The sequence below is a fragment of the Hyla sarda genome, chromosome 1, assembly GCF_029499605.1.
Source record: "Hyla sarda isolate aHylSar1 chromosome 1, aHylSar1.hap1, whole genome shotgun sequence".
Taxonomy (NCBI): Eukaryota; Metazoa; Chordata; class Amphibia; order Anura; family Hylidae; genus Hyla; species Hyla sarda.
The window spans coordinates 53,640,817-53,658,488 of record NC_079189.1 but is presented as its reverse complement, the minus strand read 5'-3'; the positions used below and the strand labels follow the sequence as shown (position 1 = coordinate 53,658,488).

At 44.9% G+C, this 17,672-nt stretch overlaps 2 protein-coding genes across 3 annotated transcripts in view; one reads left to right on the top strand and one right to left on the bottom strand.

Moving 5' to 3' along the window:
* Positions 1–17,672, bottom strand: part of ACOX3 (acyl-CoA oxidase 3, pristanoyl) — a 136,424-nt gene that overhangs the window by 114,093 nt on the left and 4,659 nt on the right. Inside the window, exon 1 of one of the 2 annotated variants that reach the window (XM_056555033.1) lies at positions 7,514–7,660. The exons of the other annotated variant lie outside the window; for it this stretch is intronic. The gene's annotated coding sequence lies outside the window, so the exon portion shown is untranslated. Of the gene's footprint in view, positions 1–7,513; positions 7,661–17,672 lie in introns of those variants that run through there. 2 annotated transcript variants of the gene reach the window in all.
* TRMT44 (tRNA methyltransferase 44 homolog) overlaps positions 7,768–17,672 on the top strand; it is a 93,505-nt gene continuing 83,600 nt past the window's right edge. Inside the window, exon 1 of the mRNA XM_056555034.1 lies at positions 7,768–8,227. Within this exon, the coding sequence (XP_056411009.1) occupies positions 7,909–8,227 (319 nt within the window). The 5' untranslated portion in view covers positions 7,768–7,908. The remainder of the gene's footprint in view (positions 8,228–17,672) is intronic.

The following is a 17,672-nucleotide window of genomic DNA, read 5'->3' as shown; positions in this document are numbered from 1 at the left end:
TTCGGCAGAACTCTCCCGAATTTCAAAGCCCCACTGAGTTCAATAAGATTTCACTTGTAATTCTGCTAAATTTTAAGACACGCTCAATGTTTCTGCAGATCCCGGAAGGCATAATTTCCTGGATGGAATTTCTGCAGCTGAAACTCTGCCGTGTAAATGGGACAGAAGAATTCCCATTCAATTCAATGTGCAGAATTTTAAAGGGGCATTCCGCTGCTAGATAGCTTATCCCCTATCCTTAAGATGTCTGATCATGGGGGTCCTGCTGCTGGGGCCCCCCGCGATCTCCTGCAGCACCTGGCATTCTAAATAAATTCCAGGTTCCAGCGGCAGTGGTCGTGACGTCACGGCCACTCGTAACGTTATGGCCACGCCACTACATTCATGTCTATGGCCGGGGGCATGTTGGCTGACACGCCCCCTCCCATAGACATGAATGGAGGGGTCATGGAGTGATGTCACAAGGGGGCGTGGCTGTGACATCACGATCACAACCTACAGCTCCGAGCGTTCTAAACAAAATGTTCAGACCACTGGAGCACCGGAGTACCCCTTTAAGGCGGAAATCTGCATGAAAATTCTGCCATGAGAACATAGTCTTAGAGTGACATTTTACTTCTTTTCTGTGCCTTCCATTGAGGTCAATGGTTTTTACACCAGTAATCAGAAATGTGTGGTTCATGCAAAAACAAAAACAAACAAAATTTTTTTATAAAACACAACAAAAAACATGCATCTATTTAACCCCTTAGGGACGAAGCCCACTATGACCCTAAGGACGGGAGCATTTTTTTCAATTCTGACCTCCATCACTTTAAGCATTAATAACTCTGGGATGCTTTTACTTATAAATTTGATTCAGAGATTGTTTTTTCGTTACATATTATACTTTAGTGGTAAATTTTCGTCGATACTTGCATCATTTCTTGGTGAAAAATTTGAAAATTTCAGGAAAAATCTCAATCTCAATTTTTTACACTAATATGGTATTTTAGCCCCATTTTTTTTTCTTCATTTTTATAAGGGGTAAAAAGGTCCCTCAAAACTTGTAATTCATTTTCTCTTGAGTAATGAAATATCTCATATGTGGATGTAAAGTGATCTGTGGATGGGGGGGGGGGGCTCAGAAGGGAAGCAGCGACAATGGCATTTTGGAGAGCAAATTTTGCTGAAATGTTTTTTGGGACAATGGCATTTAGGAAGCTCCCCATGATGCCAGAATAGTAAGAGAAAAAAAATGGCACACTATTTTTGAAACTACACCCCTCACGGAACATAACAAGGGGTAAATTGAGTCATTATACCCCACAGGTGATTGACAAATTTTCGTTAAAGTGGGATATGAAAATTTAAAATTAGATTTTTTAACACGAAAATGCTGGTGTTACCCCAAACTTTTCATTTTCACAAGGGGTAATAGGAGAAAATGCCCCCCAAAATTTGTAACCCCATTTCACATTTGAGTAAGGAAATACCTCATATGTAAATGTAAGGTGATCTGTGGGTACACTGCAATGCTCAGAAGGGGAGGAGCGACATTGGGCTTTTGGAGAGTGAATTTTGCTGAAATGGTTTTTGGGGGGCTGTCGCATTTAGGAAGCCCCCATGATGCCAGAACAGTAAAAAAAAAAAAACACATGGCATACTATTTTGGAAACTACACCCCTGAAAGAAAAGGGGTAAAGTGAGCCTAATCACCCCACGGGTGATTGACAAACTTTCATTAAAGTGGGAAGTAAAAAAAAAATTTAAAAAAAATTTCAATAAAATGCTGGTGTTACCCTAAATTTTTCATTTTCCCAAGGGGTAATAGGAGAAAATGCCCCCCAAAATTTGTAATCCCATCTCTTCTGATCTTCTGAGTATAGAAATACCCCATATTTGGATGTAAAGTGCTCTGTGGGTGAACTACAATGCTCAGAAGAGAAGGAGCGCCATTGGGCTTTTGGTGAGAGAATTTGATTGGAATAGAAGTCGGGGGTCATGTGCGTTTACAAAGCCCCCCGTGGTGCCAGAACAGTGGAACCCCCCACATGTGACCCCATGGAAACTTCACCCCTCACGGAATATAAATAAGGGGTGCAATGAGCATTTACACCTCACTGGCGTTTGACAGATCTTTGGAACAGTGGGCTGTGCAAATAAAAAATTACATTACGTGAGGGGTGAAGTTTCCAAATGGGGGTCACATGTCGGTGTTTTTTTTTTACGTTTGTCAGAACTGCTGTATTTATCAGCCACCTCTGTGCAAATCACCAATTTAGGCCTCAAATGTACATGGCGCTCTCTCACTCCTTAGCCATGTAGTTCGTTCGCAGAGCATTTTACGTCCACATATGGGGTATTTTCCTACTCGGAAGAAATTGCATTACAAATTTTGGGGGACTTTTTCTCCTTTTACCTCTTGTGAAAATGAAAAGTATGGGGCAACACCAGCATGTTAGTGTACATTTTTTTAAGAATAACATGCTGATCTAGCCCCTAACTTTTCCTTTTCATAAGGGGTAAAAGGAGAAAAAGCCCCCAAAACTTGTAGTGCAATTTGTCCCGAGTACGGAAATACCCCATATGTGGCCCTAAACTGTTGCCTTGAAATACGACAGGGCTCTGAAGTAAGAGAGCGCCATGCGCATTTGAGGACTAAATTAGGAATTTGCAATGGCGGAGGACCCGGATACAAGGATAGCGCTTGTCTCCACCAAAATCCTGCGGCAGTGTTTCCAAAACAGGGTGCCTCCAGCTGTTGCAAAACTCCCAGCCTGCCAGGACAGTCAATGGCTGTCCAGCAATACTGGGAGGAGTTGTTTTGCAACAGCTGGAGGCTACATTTAGGAAACACTGCTGTATGACTTGTTTTTTATTTTTATTGGGGGGCGTGTAAGGGTATATGTATATGAAGTGTTTTACTTTTTATTTTGTGTAATGTAGTGTAGTGTTTTTAGGGTACAGTCACACAGTCGGGGGTTCACAGTGAGTTTTCCGCTGGGAGTTTGAGCTGTGGCAGAAAATTTTCCGCAGCTCAAACTTTTAGAAGGAAACCCAATGTGAACCCGCCTGCAACTCCCAGCATGCACTGACAGACCAAACATGCTGGGAGTTGTAGTTTTGCAACAGCTGGAGGCACACTGATGGGGAACCACTGAGTTAGGAAACAGACTCTAGCTCAGTGATTCCAACTAGTGTGCCTCCAGCTGTTGCAAAACTACAACTCCCAGCATGTACAGTCTGCCAGTGCATTCTGGGAGTGGTAGTTTTGCAACAGCTGGAGGAACACGGGTTGGAATCACTGAGTTAGGAAACAGACTCTAGCTCAGTGTTTCCCAAGCAGTGTGCCTCCAGCTGTTGAAAAACTATAAGTCTCAGCATACACTGATAGCTGAAAGGCATGCTAGGAGTTGTAGTTATGCAACAACTGGGGAAGAACAGTTGGAAGACCGGTAAGTAGTGTTCTCCAAACTGTAGCCCTCCAGACTGTCCTGGCATGCTGGGAGTTGTAGTTCAGCAACCTCTGAAGGGTCAGATGTTGCAGCACTACAACGCCCAGCATGCTAGACTGTCTGAGCATGCTGGGAATTGTAGTTTTGCATCATCTGGAGGTCTACAGTTTGGAAACCACTGTATAGTGGTCTCAAAACTGTGCCCCTCCAGATGTTGCAAAACTACAACTCACAACATGCCAAGACTGTCCAGGCATGCTGGGAGTTGTAGCTCTGCAACATCTTAAGGGCCAGATGTTAAAGAACTACAACTCCCAGCATGCATGGACTGTCTTAGCATGCTGAGAGTTGTAGTGTTGCAACATCTGGAAACCACAGTTTGAAGACCACTGCACAGTGGTCTTCAATCTGTGGACCCCCAGATGTTGCAAAACTACAACTCCCAGCATGCCCAGTCAAAGGCTGTTGGGGCATGCTGGGAGTTGTAGTTTTGTAACTTCTAGTAGGCCACAGTGAAGATCACTCACCAAAGAGGATCCTCACTGTCGCCCGCAGTCTCCTCCTCCGCCACCACAGCTCTCCCCGTGCCTGCCGCCGCTGCTCTTGAGCTACCTGCCGCCGCCTGCAGGGTAAGACCCCCGTGCCACTATTCAGCACCTCCCCCCCCCCCCCCCCCCTACACACACTCTGCCTGGACTTCTATGGGTGGGCAGAGTGGGGGATCTAAACTTTACTAAACTTTAACCCCCCCTGGTCCTGACTGACCAATGGCAGGGGATAGGAGAAGGTGGCATTTCTGTCACCTTGCTCCTATCCTTTAGGATGATCGTGGCTGTCTCTGACAGCACAGATCATTCTTATTTTCCGGGCGATCGGGTCAGCCCGGAAAATCCGTGATTCGCCGGTCAGAATTGACTGGTGAATCACTGCGATCGCCGTTATGGGGGTCTCTGGACCCCCCCAAGGCGATGTCACAGAATGCCTGCTGATAGATATCAGCAGTCATCCCGGTCCGATCACTGCCCGGCAAGCGGCGGTGATCGGAAATACGGAGGGCGTACAGGTACGCCTTCCATCGTTAAGTACCGGGCCGCGAGGGCGTATCTATACGCCCTCCGTGCCCAACAGGTTAAAGGGGTACTCTGGTGGAAAACTTTATTTTTTTTTAACTGGTGCCAGAAAGTTAAACAGATTTGTACATTACTTCTATTAAAAATTCTTAATCCTTCCAGTACTTATCAGCTGCTGTTTACTACAGAAAAAGTTCTTATCTTTTGGGATTTCTTTTCTGTCTGACCACAGTGGTCTCTGCTGACACCTCTGCCCATTTTAGGAACTGTCCAGAGCAGCATATGTTTGCTATGGGGATTTTCTCCTGCTCTGGATAGTTCTTGACATGGACAGAGGTGTCCTTTGTAACATCAGGAGCCTCCCTAGCATCAGACACCTTCTAGTCCAACACCATCCATAGCAACCTTCTCCAACAAGCTGAAGACTATGAGAAGAATTGTCCATACTGTCAGCCGAGGTGGTGGAGTCTAGAGACATCAATGACTATGTCCCATCAGCACCACAAAGATCTTGGAATAGAAGGGGGTTGAACATACAGGACAATACAATATACAAAAACCAGGCATCAATATGGCAACAACTATGTAGTCTTAATACTGGATCACCCCTTTAACTCAGATTTAATATTTAACTACACAGATTTGTATTAAATCCACATCAGCATCATACTTACTAAAAAGAAGAACCAAAACCGGACCCCAAAACAGAGAATATCTACGAGAACCCGTGTCCAGCTCCAATCCTATCAGCGAGCAGCAGCCCTGTAACAGAACACTACCAGGCACTGTATTGTTTGCTGATTCTGATGGTTTTGATAATGCGTCTGGACTTGGGACTCAATGGTATTAAAGTCCATCTCCGTCTTGTCCTATTGTACCTTGCGATGTGACACTCACGTAGGAAAGTACATAGCAACTATAGTATGTGCCGTCCATCTGCCGATAACCCTTGTTTAGAAAAAATTCTGCTCAGACATTCTGGTGCAGCAGCCTCCTATTGTAAATAATGGGATTCTGCTACACTGCGCACACAGCAGAATTTCCGCAGCGCCAACTGCCGGGCACAGAATGTCCGCCAGTATGGGCATTCCAACATCTAAATGGGCCCTTTCTGTAACACAACAAGTGTAGAAAGAAAAATGTGACTTAATATTTATACCCCCCCCCCTAATTCTGAAGACTTTAGCAATATCCCATATATGGTCCTTTATACACTACATGACTCACACACATATCTCTGACACGAGAGAGCACGTAGTGGATTGTGGGCCTTTTATTTAGGATATTTTGTCAGCATCATAGGAAGTTACTGAGGTCTTGCAGAGGGGTAACAAAATGTTTTTGCAAGACCAGTTTATTGGTGTCATTCTGGAATACATGGAACACTGATTGCTTTATTTTAAAGGTAAAACTAAATAAAAAATGTATATATATATTCTGTTTTTTTATAATTTGCGTTATCAATCACACGTTAACTTTATTCCGCAGATTTGTATGATTAAGGGGATACTTCATTTAGATTCTTTTTAATGGTTTATTACATTTAAACCATGACATCTATAGCTTATTTAGCAAAAAAAAAGATTTAAAATAAACAATTAGTGTAGTTATATTCTGAGTGCCAGCTATGACTAGAATGTAACTGCACTGTAATCACTCACATGGTTTGTAGCACCTGTGTAGCTATGACTGGGATGTAACCGCACTGTAATCACTTACATGGTCTGCAATGCCTTTGTAGCTATGACTAGGATGTAACTGTACTGTAATCACTTACATGGTTTATAGCACCTGTGTAGCTATGACTGGGATGTAACTGCACTGTAATCACTTACATGGTTTGTAGCACTTGTGTAGCTATGACTAGGATGTAACTGCACTATAATCACTCACATGGTCTGCAATGCCTTTGTAGCTATGACTAGGATGTAACTGCACTGTAATCACTCACATGGTTTGTAGCACCTGTGTAGCTATTACTGGGATGTAACTGTACTGTAATCACTTACATGGTTTGTAGCACCTGTGTAGCTATGACTGGGATGTAACTGCACTGTAATCACTTACATGGTTTGTAGCACTTGTGTAGCTATGACTAGGATGTAACTGCACTATAATCACTCACATGGTCTGCAATGCCTTTGTAGCTATGACTAGGATGTAACTGTACTATAATCACTCACATGGTTTGTAGCACCTGTGTAGCTATTACTGGGATGTAACCGCACCGTAATCACTTACATGGTCTACAGCACTTTTGGAGCTATGACTAGGATGTAACTGCACTATAATCACTCACATGGTCTGCAATGCCTGTGTAGCTATGACTAGAATGTAACTGCACTGTAATCACTCACATGGTTTGTAGCACCTGTGTAGCTATGACTGGGATTTAACCGCACTGTAATCACTTACATGGTCTACAGCACTTGTGTAGCTATGACTAGGATGTAACTGCACTATAATCACTCACATGGTCTGCAATGCCTGTGTAGCTATGACTAGGATGTAACTGCACTATAATCACTCACATGGTCTGCAATGCCTGTGTAGCTATGACTAGGATGTAATTGCACTGTAATCATTTACGTGGTCTGCAGGGCCTGCATTGCACTCCGGTGTATGTACATTCCTATGTTAGCGGGAGCGGGCCGGATTTGCCAAACATTTAAACAGGAGCGGGCAGGACTGGCCAAAAAAAGTAATCAGGAGTGAAATTGAAAAACCAGTCCCTGGCAAGGCTCTAACATGGTCTACATATGTGACTGAGGTGTTTTGCTTCCCATACTGCAAATCCAGCTATGTCACTGGAGTGACCTGATTGGTTGCTATGGTTACTGATCCACTTCCCCTTTGCAACAGTTGTGACACAGTTTTTTCAGCACTCTATATATAATTCTATCTATATATTGTGACATGCTGGGACTTGTAGTTCAATCACAACACATAGCAAAGCTCAATGGAATGGACATGCCCCTGTAGCCATATGAAGCCCCCTCAGCTCACCTCAGTCTCAGCTATGAGCTCCCAGACTACACACACAGTCCAACCAGACACTGGACCCAGCTCCAGGAAGCACAGTTACTGTATAGGAAGGGGAAGTCGCTTCCACCATGTTTCTTTTGGGCAATATTCTTGATCTAGAGTTCCCAGCTGTGTGGAGACACATGGTGCTGTGTATATACAGTACAATGCACATTAGTCAGGAGGCTTGTAGAAGTGACAATATAAGACACATAAGCCTTCACTGTGTTCTAGATTAGTGTTGCCAATAAGCAAAATGGCCGCTTTCGCTGATTGCGTCATCAATATGCGCACGGAATGGTTAGACTGTAGTTTGACAGCTGAGGTGTGACGTCATCAGTAGGCGCCGCTGTGTACACACGTTGTGTAGCGGAGAGATGCCGGAGCTGGGCAGGATATGTGTGCGGGATCCGAGCTCTGTGTTGCCGGACGGGTTCTGGGCGGCGGTGACGGTTTGGGTGGAGAAACCGCAGGTTGTGAATAAGAGGCTGTGCGGCTCCTGTGTGGAGCGGAGCCTGGAGGAGGCGGCGGTGCGGAGGCTGCTGTCCGGGCTGAGTTCTCCGGGAGGAGATGAGGAGGTGCTGGGCCGGATCCGGGGGTGTGAGGATGTTGGGGCGGCCATGCTGAGGACCATAATCCCAAAGACTAACCCGCACTACCCCAACACCGAGCCCCGGAAGGAGCTCATCATATCAGGTCAGCACCCCGGTGCACTTTCCTTTTTTGTTACTTTTAGGAAAACTTCTTTACAATTTACACAGAGGGTTTGGAGCTCTGTATCAGAAAAAAATCAAAAGATATATTAACCCTTCCTGATGTACCTGTAAGTGAAACAATTGGGTGCTGGTGTATGGAGCGGGATCAGAGAGAACTCATCCTGGCCACATTATAGCCTAAATGCCGCTGTACTCTGCAGTATATTACATTGATGCATGCTTGTCATAGTTACACAGACACTGCAGACAATGTAAGTGATTACGGTGCAGTTACACTTTAGTCATATGTGGTGTCCCGGTACCATATTTCATACTGCACCTTTTGTAGAGGTCCCCATAGTCAGAGTCCCTAGGAACGTCGTGGGTCCCTCTTCTATAGTTATCCCCTCGTCACCCCTTAGTTGGTTCATATTTGTATAGGAATTCATGTAAGTATAAATATGTATATATTTAATTGCCTTCCTGTTCAGCATAGCAGGACCTGCGGGTCATGTGATTAGGGTCAGAACTCTATGGTTTTGCTAAAGGACCTTTGGAGGTTCTCATGACGTGTTCACCCACAATACAATGTAATGGTGAGTGACAGTTGTTATGGACCAATCCAAAACGACCGGCCCCTGCCCATATGAGGGACCTGCGCCATCTTGATCCCTCTCTTGGGTTGCCGATTCTGGAAGAGGTAGGACCTCCGCAGCTTACAAGACGATTTACTAGGCCAAAGCCTTGCGGCCTCGACCTCTAACATAGCGGATATACTAAGCAATTCCCCGCTACTCACCACAAGATCACTGGACCTAAACGCACCCTTAAATCCAGCGGATCTATGCTACAAAATCCCTAAGAAGCTAAATTGAGCTTATCTGATCCCAACCGACTGTCAATCGCTGCTCAGCTATATCTATAGAGACTCTGTTATCTGGACTGTTATTTATCCTACATGTACAGAAATTCTTCAGTAAAAGTTCCTGCAAGTTTTCAGTTAACAGTGATTGTGGACAATCCTTTATTCTACATTCACCTATTGCTTTTGGGAAGGGTGGCAATAGGCCTATCAAGACTACCATATTTAACCCTCACTCTGGCGTCACGAGTGATAAGGGTTAACAGCGCCCATTATTATTCTGAACAGCAACACTCTAACTACCCTACACCCTACAAGGCATTACCCCCCAAGGTTACCACACATAGCTACTCAGGCACTGCAGACCATGTAAGTGATTACAGTGCAGTTACACTTTAGTCATAGTTACACAGGTGCTGCAGACTATGTTAGGCTAAGTTCACATTGGGAACCCCAAAAATCAAATAATCCAGTACAGATATTGACAGCAATTCCCCCATAGACCAAAGCAAACTTTGAAAGAGCTGGGATATATGGCATATAAAAATAAAACATAACCTTTATTCATGGCTGGTGCAAGGACTTTTGCCACTCTAGGCAAAAGCTAATTTTGCCACCCCCTTGACCCTGCCCATTGGCCCTGCCCTTTTACACACCCCAACTTACTATGGGGGTGACACACTGTAACAAACCTCCTCATGTCATCTCCTCACTATAGGCGTGACACACTGTAACAAACCTCCTCTCCATGTAATCTCCTTACTACTGCGGTGACACACTGTAACAAACCTCCTCCTCATGTAATCTCCTTACTACTGGGGTGACACACTGTACCAAACCTCCTCCTCATGTAATCTCCTTACTACTGGGGTGACACAATGTTACAAACCTCCTCCCATGTAATGACCTTACTACTGGAGTGACACACTGTAACAAACCTCCCCCTCATGTAATCTCCTTACTACTGGGGGTGACACACTGTAACAAACCTCCTCCCCATGTAATCTCCTTACTACTGGGATGACACACTGTAACAAACCTCCCCCTCATGTAATCTCCTTACTACTGGGGGTGACACACTGTAACAAACCTCTTCATGTCATCTCCTCACTACAGGCGTGACACACTGTAACAAACCTCCTCCCCATGTAATCTCCTTACTACTGCGGTGACACACTGTAATAAACCTCCTCCTCATATAATCACCTTACTACTGGGTCACACACTGTAACAAACCTCCTCCTCATGTAATCTCCTTACTACTGGGGTGACACACTGTAACAAACCTCCTCATGTAATCGCCTTACTACTGGGGTGACACACTGTAGCAAATCTCCTTACTACTGGGGGTGACTGTGTGTGTGTGTGGGGGGGGGGGTGGGGGGTAGGGTTTTGAAGTGGATGGTACAGTGGATCTGTGAGTGCTTTTCAAGCTTATGAGTAGTGGGAGGGGGTGTACAGTGCAGCTCACACAGCGCTCCCCCAGCAACATGAATGACAGAGGAGGAGGTGTTGTGGGACGGGGGCGCTGTCACGGGCGATCGCTACTTTCGCTTGCAGCTCCTCCAGCATGTTGAGGCTCTGGGAGGGTGTGTGTATTGTCAGTGGAGCGTTGTGTACCGCACTTCTCCATCACGGGGCGGGGGTGGTGCTATCAGGGCTGCGCTGGGTGGTTAATGAGCTAACTGATTGCATTGGCTGTAACAGGCAGAGCGGTGCCCCCTTCCAGGGACCGCTATAGGCAGAGCCGGCCCTGCCTTTATTAGATATCTATTAAAAGGTAAGTATTATAAATAATCACCTGCAAAAAATAAAGGGACAAACATAAGTTGACCAGCACAAATGATATACAACAGCACCTATTAAGGGATACTGGCAGTCATAGGCGACAAAACTAACAGTGGTAAGTGAGGGAAATAAATAGGTGTACACACGATCCCTGTGCTACATAGTATGACCCTAAGGGGGAATGTAGTTGTGGCCCTAATGTCTGGCCCTATATCTCCAACTCACCCCTGCAGCCGTGGCCCCGCCCTGAGGGCTTAAATAACGGCTCACGTCACCGCCTAGGGGGCAGAGCGCTGATGCAAGCCGTGGGGCCGCAGCGAGCGGAGTTAGTAAGTGTAAGTTCCCGCCCAGGAGACTACTTGCCTGGCGGCCCGGGGGGATCTTTATAACTTAATATCTTTACCATCCCTTGGGGTACAAACGTCCCCCAGGGAGGGTGAGGATAAAAGTTTTAGCATACAATCATGGCTGTAAATGTTCGCACCCCCTGATTTTTTTTCAAGAAAATGAAGTATTTCTCACAGATAAGGATTGCAGTAACACATGTTTTGCTATAAACCTGTTTATTCCCTTTGTGTGTATTGGAATTAAACCAAAAAGGGAGGAAAAAAAGCAAATTGGACATAATGTCACAAAAAACTCCAAAAATGGTCTGGACAAAATTATTGGCACCCTTTCAAAATTGTGTAAAAATAAAATTGTCGCAAGCATGTGATGCTCCTTTATACTCACCTGGGGCAAGTAACAGGTGTGGGCAATATAAAAATCACACCTGAAGGCAGATAAAAAGGAGAGAAGTTCACTTAGTCTATGCATTGTGTCTTCTTTCACACTATGAGCATTCATCCATTATTAAAGGGGTACTTCGGTGAAAAACTTTTTTTTTTTTTTAAATCAACTGGCTCCAGAAAGTTAAACAGATTTGTAAATACTTCTATAAAAAAATCTTAATCCTTCCTGTGCTTATTAGCTGCTGAATACTACAGTGTAGATTCTTTTCCGTTTGAAACACAGAGTTCTCTGCTGACATCATGAGCACAGTGCTCTCTGCTGACGTCTCTGTCCATTTTAGGAACTGTCCAGGGTAAAAGGAAATCCCCATAGCAAACATATGCTGTTCTTGACAGTTCCTAAAGTGGACAGAGATGTCAGCAGAGAGCACTGTGCTCGTGATGTCAGCAGACAGTTCTGTGTTTCAAAAAGAAAAGAATTTCTGCTGTAGTAAAAAATCATTGTGCGAAAAAATGCTATTTTGTAACTTTTGGGGGCTTCCGTTTCTACACATATTTTGGTAAAAATGACACCTACTCTTTATTCTGTAGGTCCATACGGTTAAAATGATTCCCTACGTATATAGGTTTGATTTTGTCGTACTTCTGGAAAAAATCATAACTACATGCAGGAAAATTTATACGGTTAAAAATGTCATCTTCTGACCCCTATAACTTTTTTATTTTTCCACATACAGGGCGGTATGAGGGCTCATTTTTTGCACCATGATCTGAAGTTTTTATCGGTATGATTTTTGTTTTGATCTGACTTTTTTTTATCACTTTTTATTCATTTTTTAATGGTATAAAAAGTGACCAAAAATGTGCTTTTTTTGACTTTTGAATTTTTTTGCGCATACGCCATTGACCGTGCGGTTTAATTAATGATATATTTTTATAGTTCGGACATTTACGCACGCGGCGATACCACATACGTTTTTTTTTTTTTTTTTATTTACACTGTTTTATTTTTTTTTATGGGAAAAGGGGGGTGATTCAAACTTTTATTAGGGAAGGGGTTAAATGACCTTTATTAACACTTTTTTAAACTTTTTTTTTTGCAGTGTCATAGGTCCCATAGGGACCTATAACACTGCACACACTGATCTCTCATGCTGATCACTGGCGTGTATTAACATGCCTGTGATCAGCGTTATCGGCGCTTGACTGCTCCTGCCTGGATCTCAGGCACGGAGCAGTCATTCGCCGATCGGACACCGAGGAGGCAAGTAAGGGCCCTCCCGGTGTCCTGCAAGCTGTTCGGGACACCGCGATTTCACCGCGACGGTCCTGAACAGCCCGACTGACTAGCCGGGATACTTTCACTTAACCCTAAAGGGTTAATTCCGCACATTGCCGCGATGTGTGGTATTAGCCGTGGGTCCCGGCCGTTGATGAGCGCCGGGACCGACGCGCTGCGACCCCGCTTCATATCGCGTGAGCTGGCGCAGGACGTAAATATACGTCCTGCGTTGTTAAGGGGTTAAACGGCCGTTTACTGTGTAAAAACAGATGTATAATAACGGATGAAATAATAATAAATATTCTTCCATTAAGACCCTTTATAACATCCCTCATGTATGGCCGTAACACCCCTGCCTGCAGCCGGGACTACTACTACCATCATGGAACAGACTTCTTTCCATTATGGGAGTAGTAATTCCCTGGCTGCAGGAGTCTGCAGACAGCTGGGGAGGCTACATAAGTGTTTGTACTACAACCCTCATCATGGAAATTAGTCTGTTCCATGATGGGGGTTGTAGTTCAGGGGCTGAGGGATTGAACGCACCGGGTTTCACTTCTGAGACCCGATGCGATCAGAAGTTATTAAGCAGGGGAGCGGGCGGCAAGCTCTGCAACCCTGCGATGTATAGTGTGCTTTAACTTTCATTTTTGAATCCCCCACGGGGAGCCCTGAATGGTCGGTACCGAGGAGCCAATCAGGGCTCTCAGCGAGAGATTTAAAAATGAACATTGTTAGAAGCAGGGGGCCCATACGTACATTAATAGCGCTGTTGGGGGTTAAGATACATAGCGCTGCAGGGGGGGGGGGCAGACATATAACCTATATATCTAGCCCCCAGCGCATTCATAATATTCCCCCTGCAGCGCATTCATATATATACACACACACATATACATACCCTCCCCCCGCAGCGCAAGTATAATGTACCCTCGCAGCGCAGCCATCTATCTACAGGGTGGGCCATTTATATGTATACACCTTAATAAAATGGGAATGGTTGTTGATATTAACTTCCTGTTTGTGGCACATTAGTATATGTGAGGGGGGAAACTTTTCAAGATGGGTGGTGACTATGGTGGCCATTTTGAATCCAACTTTAGTTTTTTCAATAGGAAGAGGATCATGTGACACATCAAACGTATTGGGAATTTCACAAGAAAAACAATGATGTGCTTGGTTTTAACATAACTTTATTCTTTCATAAGTTATTCACAAGTTTCTGATCACTTATAAAATGTGTTCAATGTGCTGCCCATTGTGCTGGATTGTCAATGCAACCCTCTTCTCCCACTCTTCACACACTGATAGCAACACCGCAGGAGAAATGCTAGCACAGGCTTCCAGTATCCGTATACACTGCTATATACTACTATATACACCGCAGGAGAAATGCTAGCACAGGCTTCCAGTATCCGTATACACTGCTATATACACCGCAGGAGAAATGCTAGCACAGGCTTCCAGTATCCGTATACACTGCTATATACTACTATATACACCGCAGGAGAAATGCTAGCACAGGCTTCCAGTATCCGTAGTTTCAGGTGCTGCAGAATGGGCAAAACAAAAATTGGAACAGGACCCTCAGTTTACGCAGAAGATTTTGTTCAGTGATGAGGCAAACTTTTATGTGAATGGTGAAGTTAACAAACAAAACCCCCGCTATTGGTCTGACACTAACCCACATTGGATAGATCCCTCCAAGACTGTTGGAACACAAAAATTGATGGTATGGTGTGGTATATGGGGTACAAAGATAGTGGGGCCATTCTTCATCAATGGAAGCCTCAAGGCCACTGGATATGTGAAATTGCTACATGATGATGTGTTTCCCTCTTTATGCACTGAAGCTGGAACGTTCCCTGAGTTTTCCAGCAAGATGGTGACCACCACATTATGGGTGTCAGGTCCGAGCATTCCTAGATGAACAGTTTCCTGGAAAGGGAATTGGTCGTCGTGGGCCAGTTGAATGGCCCCCAAGGTCTCCCGATCTGACCCCTTAGACTTTTATATTTGGGGTCATCTGAAGGCAATTGTCTATGCTGTGAAGATACGAGATGTGCAGCACCTGACACTATGGATACTGGAAGCCTGTGCTAGAATTTCTCCTGCAGTGTATATAGTAGTATATAGCAGTGTATACGGATACTGGAAGCCTGTGCTAGCATTTCTCCTGTGGTGTATATAGTAGTATATAGCAGTGTATACGGATACTGGAAGCCTGTGCTAGCATTTCTCCTGCGGTGTATATAGTAGTATATAGCAGTGTATACGGATACTGGAAGCCTGTGCTAGCATTTCTCCTGCAGTGTATATAGTAGTATATAGCAGTGTATACGGATACTGGAAGCCTGTGCTAGCATTTCTCCTGCGGTGTTGCTATCAGTGTGTGAAGAGTGGGAGAAGAGGGTTGCATTGACAATCCATCCAGCATAAATGGCACTCTAACATTTTACTTCCAATACTTCATACAAAGATATTTTCATACAGGAATAGTGTCCTTGAACACAATGCAATATCACCCGGTGTATACTCGCCGATACGGGGTCACAGCATTACAACAGACCTCTTCGGCTCCAGCCACAGCTCCATGTGGAAATGTCCATTAGTGCTGTGTACCTTGCTTTCTTCTGAGACCAGTGTTAGAGTTGATTGGCAACATTTCAGGATTACTCCCTTTCTCAAGCCTCTGAGTAGTGTGGAAACTCAGCTGCACTACATTACACCCACGTGCTAAAGTACACCCAGACCGTGTTCACATTGGTGCATTGACAATCCAACACAATGGGCAGCACATTGAACACATTTTATAAGTGGTCAGAAACTTGTAAATAACTCATGAAAGAATAAAGTTACGTTAAAACCAAGCACATCATTGTTTTTCGTGTGAAATTCCCAATAAGTTTGATGTGTCACATGACCCTCTTCCTTTTGAAAAAACAAAAGTTGGATTCAAAATGGCCGCCACCCATCTTGAAAAGTTTCCCCCCTCACATATACTAATGTGCCACAAACCGGAAGTTAATATCACCAACCATTCCCATTTTATTACGGTGTATCCATATAACTGGCCCACCCTGTACATATGTCACCGCAGCGCTATATGTGAAAAGCATTCTAGCAGCAGCATCGGCCGGCCCGATGCTGATGATAGAAATACTTTTCATACATAGTGCTGCGGCGACATATGTATATATAGAAGCGCTGTGGGGGGCAGATAACGCTGTATATCTGCACCCCCCAGCGCTTCTATATACATACACCCCTGCATCGCTGTGAATGAAAAGTATTTCTATTATAGCAGCTAGGGCTGCACGATATATCGCAAAAGCAATCGAATCGTGATTTTTGCTTTTTGCAATATGGTGATATGGCCCCCGGGAAAACATGCCATTATCTGCCCGAGCAGGTAAAAACTAATTTAAATACTAAAAGTCAGTTTTTCCCAACCAGGGCGCCTCCAGTTGGTGCAAAACTACAATTCTTAGCATACCCGGGAGTGCGAGTAGTATTTTCACAACAGCTGGAGGCACCCTGCTAGAAAAACACTGAGCTAAGGGTGCAGGAAGAAAAAAAAAACAAAAAAACACCTGACTACCTAGTCCCGGTCCCTGCAGATTCGTCTCGGTGCGCTCGGTGGAAGATTTGAAATCCGCCCGGGAAACCCAGTGTATTTTGCTGCAGTACAAGAATGTGACAGGAGGGGGGGGGGGGGATGTGACAAGGGGGAGGGGAATGGTCTGAAGAAGTGCGGAAGCACAACACAGCTGTTGCCATCACGCTATGAGAGCCAGCGTTCCGGCCGCTAATACCTGCCTGACACTGCACCTCCCTGCATGAATTTATGGATGATATGAAATAAAGATAATCGTCAGCACAATGTACCTGGGTGAGTGCAGTCTTTCTTTCTACACTTGTTAATTTACAAATCTGTTTAACTTTCCTGAGCCAGTTGATTTATATAAAAAAAAAAAGTTTTGGCCTGGAATACCTCTTTAAGTCTACGGGATGTCTTGGTCTCATAGACAGAGGGGGGAGGGGAGCGTGCTGCTTCCCGCTTCTCCCCTCCCGACAGGTACACTTTAATAGGGGGTGTAATAGTTGTGTTTTGAAACTAAACAACCCCTTGAGAGGGGAAGGGTCATGAGACCTCCGCTTTGTATTCAGAGCAGCACCAATGATGGGCTTTATTACATTGGGTTATGCTTCGGCAAACAGCCAGTCAGGCACTGCCCTGTAGTATCAGTTGCGCCATGGAATACAAAGATGGCCTGTGCCTGCTAGAATTTTCTGGCTCTTTGAGGGGGGACTTGATGGTGTCCATGTACACTAATAACCTCTCTATTAGGAGAACTCCTACCACAGGAAGACTCATCAGCACCTTTCCGATATCAACTTTACATACATTCAGGGAACGCCATGACACCGGCCGTTTTTTTTTATTTATGGAAAGGTTTTACACAAGGCCTTAAAGGGGTACTCTGCCACTAGACATCTTATCCCCTATCCAAAGGATAGGGCATAAGATGTACGATCGCCGGGGTCCTGCAGCTGGGACCCCTGCTATCTGTGTGCAGCAGCTGGTGTTTGTTTAGAATTCTGGCTGTGGGCGGCGGGGGTTGTGACGTCATGGTCACGCCCCTTTTGACGTCATGCCACGTCCCCTCAATGCAAGTCCATGGGAGGGGGCGTGGCGGCCGTGTTTAGAATGCTGGCTGTGGGCGGCGAGGGTCGTGATGTCACGGCCACGCCCCTTTTGATGTCATGCCACGCCCCCTCA